At 42.4% G+C, this 6518-nt stretch overlaps 1 protein-coding gene across 1 annotated transcript in view; it reads left to right on the top strand.

Annotated features, from left to right (window-relative positions):
* NOX3 (NADPH oxidase 3) overlaps nt 1-6518 on the top strand; it is a 54638-nt gene that overhangs the window by 3892 nt on the left and 44228 nt on the right. Inside the window, exon 5 of the mRNA XM_011362729.2 lies at nt 2720-2775. Coding sequence (XP_011361031.1) covers nt 2720-2775 — 56 coding nt within the window. The remainder of the gene's footprint in view (nt 1-2719; nt 2776-6518) is intronic.

Genomic DNA, 6518 nt, shown 5'->3' with positions numbered 1-6518 from the left:
CGACAAAGAGTTATGATTCAGGACTGTTTCCCTCAAACTAATTTAACTATAAAATGTTTTCCTCATTTGTTTTTATCTTCTCATGCATAAAAAATAGCAGAGTAAAAAGAACACTCGAGACAAATGTGGATTTAATTAAGCAACAAGACATGACAGACGGTGCCCGAGTGCCAATTAACACAATGTTGGGTGTGCTGAGACATGTGGGGAGATCTCCCCATCGATTGTCTTCGACGCCAGATTAAACCAATCCAGGAAACGCTTGCAGAAGGTCTTTGTAGTTCGTTAAGAAATAAGGGTAAAAAGACGTCACGTCCTAGAGATAACTAGTTAAGGGATGGAGGGCAAAGAACAAGGCTTATTCATTTTTGCGTTCCAAGGCCCACAATAGTGCTAAGTGCTATAGATGGGTGCCAATAACTTTTGCTGAATGAGTGACTGCATGAAATAATGAAGACTCAGGGAAGTAGATTTCGGCTTAGAAATGGAAGTCTTTTCCAGACCTTGAGAATTACCTAAAATTAGAACCAGGGTCCCCTGAGAATACTGAGCTCTCTGTTGTGGGTGGTGTCCAAGTAGAGTCGAGGTTGCTCCTTAGAAGGCTCTTCAGAGAAGAAATTTAAAAAAATCTGTAGGCTTCCTAAAAATTCATCCATTAAAAGAAGAGATAAAACATAGTAAAATGGCAGGAAAAATATCATTACCATGCAATAGCTTTAAGGCAGAATTGGACTCTAAGAGAAAGTTACAAAGATGTTATAAAGAAAAGGAACGAAAAAAGGATAAAAAAAATCTACAGTATCAAAACAAATTAGAAAGGAAAGCAAAGAACAAGGAAAAATGTGTTATAAAATAGTTTTCTCCTTAAACCTTTGGGCATGTATATTTCTCTATATGTCATCATATATCAGTCGTATAAATGCATCAGCAGTGTGTATCAAGTCTCCCACATGCAAGATATTTTGGTAGGAGCTATAACTTTCTAAAACTGTGTGGTCAGGACTGTTTTCAGAATGGACTATAATTTAGTACAGGCAGCAGTTGAGTAGAAACAACTTATTTTATACCCCTGTAGCTAGACATTGGTTGTGTGAGTTCAGGTAAGTCCTTTATGCCCTCCCTTCTGTGGAACTAAAAGAATACTAATACAATCTATCCATCTCTATGAGATGTGCAGATTGGTTATCAGGAGTGGACGAACTCTTAGAAACCGCCAGTCTACAAGGTCATTTACTTGCTGTCATGGCAAAGAGAACGAAGTCCAAGTTTAACGTGGTCGGCAGGTTCTGCTCATTCAGCCCTGCCCAATAGGCCAGTCTCTTCTCTCCCCACGCTCCTTTGCTTCTTCCTCTTGGCAGTCCCTCAGTCGTATGTGCCTTTGTCTTTGTTTTTCTCTGTGTCTGAAATGCTCTTCCTGTCCTTCTTCACTGAGGAAGACATAGCTACATCCTGGACTTCTTGCCTGGCCTGCCTCCCCCTGACCTGCCAGGTCTGGGCTGTCAGCCCCCTCACCTGTGGGACAAGTCACACCTCCTACCACATAGTGAAATTTCTCACACTCTGATCACCCCAAGGACTGAGACTGTGCTGTATGCATCGTGGCTTCCCTGGTCCTTGGCTCGTAATGGGTCCTCGACAAATTTAATTAAACCTGAGGATGAGTAGGCATCAACCAGCGGGCAAAAGAGATTGAAGGAATTACTGGGAAAAGGACAAGACGTGACAGTGCAGGAGTCATTCAGGAACTGGGAGCAGTTTCGGGTGGAGAAAACAGGGTGTGGGCCGTGGCAGCAAAGAGATTCCAAACGATGCCAGTCGTCCCAGATAATAAACTCACATTCTGCCGCAACAAGAGGAAGTAGGGTGCTGTTTCTCTTGCGTTTCCTTACAAATCCCTGGAGAGAATCAACTACCTTCTCAGGCAGCCCCCTTCCATTTGAAACCCCACTGCTTTTCCTGCTCCCAACCATCTCATGGGGCTCCCCCAGCAGAGGCAGATGCTTTTGAAAGCAAACTACAGCCTCTTCTCCCACCGCCATGGCAACCAGCAGCGCTCTGGCTGTTTCCATGCCTGGCGAAGGCGGGAGGGTGGGGAGAAAGCGCTCTGCTTCCCCTAAACCCTGACAAAGCAATTATTACATTTCACATTAACTAAGAAACGTGGCTGGCAACTGCGCTTTTAGAGGGGGGGAAAAAAAATGCTAAGCCCTAGTTTCATAGATATACCTTTGCTTTTCACATTTTGTCCTTCTGGGTATATTCACCTGGGAGCAGCTGAAAATGTCCCCGTCCTGGTTTTATTAGCATCGCCCATCACGCTGCTTTTCAAATAGCCGACTGGCTTAATAGAGGTGTGTAACCTTGGAAGACGATCCACATCGGAGTCTGCGTGCCAGCCTCTAATTTCTCATCCGTCCTCCTTTAAGTTGAACTGCAGGCTTTAATTGGTCAGACCATTAAAGGATGTAATTAGAGCCTGGTGGAAGTAGGCTGGGGAGGAGGAGGGGAGAGGCAAACAACAGTATCTATAATCAAGGGCATCACCGAAAATGCAGAGACAAGAATGCTGCTTCTTTCGGCTTCCTGCCTTCCCGCTTCCCTGCCTATGATAAGAGCTGCTGGAGCATTCCTCAGCCACCAATAAATCACTTTCGGGGACCTATAACCCCATGGGCATAAAAATCGTGGTTTCACAGCCTCTTCGTTCTTATTAATGCAGCTCTTCTGGACTCTCTGCTTACAGTAAACCTTGAAGACCCTTCCAATCGAATAGCCGTACTTGGAACCTGAGCTTCCTTCAAAGGGGCCTGTAAATAGTGACTCGGGCAGCTCTCTCTGGCGAGCTCCACATCTGCTAGGTTCCAGGAGCATTCCATTACCCATGTGCCGCTCCTGACGAGTTGCTAAAATTAGTTTACAAACCTCAATAAACATAGCAGGGACAGGTTGAGAGGAGCGAGCTCAGCATAACGGTACTGAGAGAAAAGATTTGGAGGCCCCGAGGTAGAGAACAGCCCCAGAGGCCCGACTCTCAAGACTGGATCCCTAAAGAATCGCTACTATTCCGGGCCTGCTTGAGGGTCTGGGAGCCCCAGGGAGACTGTCAACATGACGAAGTGTGACCTACGGGTGGCACACACTGAGTGCCACAGTCAGTGTGCACTCCTGCAGAAATCAGTCCACGAATCTGAAAGTTTGGGGCCAGATTCTGGCTGCAGGACTGCAGCCAGGATTTGTCCTTGGGTCCTTCTTTCTAATGGCTGTTTAATTAGGAGATGACTTAACTCCAAAATGACTGTTATCACAGACAGGCAGGCAGAAAGATGGCAGGGACCGACCACCTTTCCACGATTCTCCCTCAATTATGCTTCCTTTGATCTCCTCAAAAATAAAAAGAAGGAAAGAAAGAAGGAAAAAGGAACTTTCTCAGGGCAACTGGCTCTAATTGTAGCCTTTATGATTTTTTTTTTTTTGTTCCTTCTTCAAAAAAAAGCTCCGTATTTGAACTCATGAGTTCACACACCAATTAAATGTGCATTTGTAGTGTGCCCAAGATCGCTGTTCTCTTTTAACTCTAAAAGTACTTTGGTGAGAATATAAAAGTGTGGAAGGACCCAATTATAGCATCTTTTAGCCTGGCATTTGGGTGAGTTCTGGAAATGTTTATATTGGGCTCTTCCAAGGGCTCAACGCAAAGTCCTCAGAGGCACAAGGAAGGGTGTACCTGCAGAGGTCACGCCATTGGATTTGCCACAAGACTTAAAAAGCCCCTTTAAGCCAGTGTTGATTTTGAAAACATATTAAACATGAGTTTCATGTTTGCCTTACTTACATATTAAATTCCAGATCCCTTTTTGAGGATAAATGTTCCAGTCAACTTCACATAGAGACACAAGAGACCAGCCACTTAGATATTGTGTAGTTCAGTCCAATTCACCCATTCTACAGATGAGAAAACAGAGGCTGAAAAAAGTCAAGTAACTGTTCATATTAAAAATAACTAAAATGTATAAAGGGAAGAATAGAAAATATAATGACTGAAGAAGAACAAAATCAATATCTCCCCTGATGTCTATCAAGTCCCAATAGCCCTGGATTGGGTTGCTGGCATATCTTTAGTTCCAAGCCAAGACCACAATAAAATTTGGATCAGATCTAAGAGGAAATAAAATGTTTAGATGAAGTGGGTACAAGCAGTTTTCTCTCTGAGAATTTTCTCCTGAGATAAATAAAATAAGGTATTCCACTTCTTACCGTCTACATCTGAAAAAAGAAAAGAAAAGTAAAGTAAAACCAAGATGGAGGCAGCTGGAGCAAAGGAACATTTAAGACATGAATTTTAAAGAACATGAAAAAAACTAGAAAGACTGGTTTTCAACGTATTCCCTCAGGAGCTAGCTCTTGAAAAGCATCTTGGGTTTTCTTATACTACCTCATTACTTTCTTCAACTCTGTTACAGGAGACCTGGCAATAACAATAAACAAATAGTTCAGTATTTTTGTTCATTCAATAAATGTACTTAAATCTAGTTTAATAGTGTCAAATTCTCATGCGGAAATCAATCTAATAGAAAATAGATTGTGATCAACAACTCATCACACAGGAAGACTATTATAGAATGTAGAATACAGGGCGCAGAATTTATCTATTATAGAATGTAGAATACAGGGCACAGAATTTATCCCATTGTCCCTTTCTGACTCACGTGTGGATTATGCTCCACTTAATTTGGTTCGAAGCTCAGTATCTATTTCTGTGAAATGGGAACAGCTCAACTCTGTCTGGTGTGCTTTATTTAGTCCAAGGAGGGAGAATCAAAGAAAGCCAGGAGCAGAGGAGTGAGAGAAAAGGGGTGGAATGTGAAAAGAGTATTTATACCCACCTGCAGAGATGCCTCCCAAGGTGGCTGTGATCAGTCATAAGTTTGAGAGCTATTTGACTCTAGAGTAAGGACACCAAGCGAACCACTCAAAGTGTTTTAGTTAAGCCTGTAGGAGAAATCTGTTTTCAGTAACAGTAAGGTGTGTAACAATTATTGATTAGTGAAAAGAAGCAATATAACTTAAAGTCTAAGGTGGGAGGGGTGGCGGGGCTGGAGTCAGGCAAACAGGGTTTTATTCCACTTTTGCCATTAATGGAACTACAAGTTCCTTAACTCTTCGAATACTGGTCTGTAAAATGGGAATAAGACTGATGCTTGAAGATTAAGTGAGATAATATGTCTAAAGCATTTAGAACAGTGTTCAGGGTATAGTAAGCATTCAATGTATGTTAACTATAAGAAACTGGACTTGCTTTTTCAAAACCAGTAATTATCAGAAAACAGCAATTAGGAATACCGGACAATATTTATGTTTCATTTAGCAAATAGTTCTTGTTTTTATATGTAGTTTATTGAAAGAGACTGCTCCTAGATAAGCTTTTCTAGCGTTGTGGATGCTGAGACTGAACAAGGCAGCCCCTTCACAGACACAGCTGCATATGCTGACAAATGAAATATAAGGAGTAAATACACTGTCTCTTGGGTGCTAACGTCACAGGACCCATAAAGAGACAGTCAACATTATAGACTCAGAAACACGGTCATGTGTTTTACCTTCATAGGTGGGCCCCAACCAAAACCATATCTGACTTGATTTCTACTTAAAGGCTGCAAAAAAAAAAAAAAAAAAGTCAAAAATATATATGTTAGCATAGAAAATGCTATCGCAACAAAGTAGCATCTACAGCTCAACTTCCTGACCCTTTCTTTCTTTCTGTAATGTCGCTGTCGCTTAGCAAATCATTATTACGTACTTATTGGTGCTAAGCGATGTGCCAGATGTTGAGGCTTCAAGATGAACAAGTCTTGAGAAGTCAAAGTCCGTTGGGAAACAGAAGTATAAATAAATACTCGTAACAATAACATCTGGATTATAAAGCAAGGGATCGTGTGTGCCTGCGGAACTGAAGAATGCTTGCTAAAATCAGCTTTTGAGTTGAGTCCTAAAACATGAGTAGAACTTTGCAAGGCAGGAAAGGGAAATGTCTCTGACAGAAGGAACTCAGGTGACAGAGGCTGAACAGAAGATGGCATTTCTAAATAAATATGCTACTAGGACCACAGGGCCCCAAACGACACATCTATTCTCAGCAGTTTCTGCTGTTCCTTTTTCCCTCGCTCTCCCACACCTCTATCCACGACTTGCAGCCATGGAATCTGCCCACGACTTCCAGAGACTGCTTAATAGTAATAACCTCTGCAGCTTTTCACTGTGGGTACAGGGGGAAAAGAAGAAAAACGGATATCGATGGCAGAATTATCTGTACCTGGGAATGAATTCTCATTTCACATTTGAATCTGATTCCAGAGGTAGGTGTCAACTGGCCATCCAGCTAGGGTTCCATTTGCAACAAAAGCATCAGGACATCCTTGACTGTATGTTGTGACTGCTGGCGTCCCCCCAGATTTCACAAGGCAGGAAAGAACAGCACCAGGCACAGACCCCATAGGCTAGACAACGCTGTGTTCCTGAGT

This window comes from Pteropus vampyrus, unplaced genomic scaffold, assembly GCF_000151845.1.
Source record: "Pteropus vampyrus isolate Shadow unplaced genomic scaffold, Pvam_2.0 Scaffold78, whole genome shotgun sequence".
Taxonomy (NCBI): Eukaryota; Metazoa; Chordata; class Mammalia; order Chiroptera; family Pteropodidae; genus Pteropus; species Pteropus vampyrus.
The sequence above is the reverse complement of the archived record's forward strand: the minus strand, read 5'-3'. Positions and strand labels throughout refer to the sequence as shown.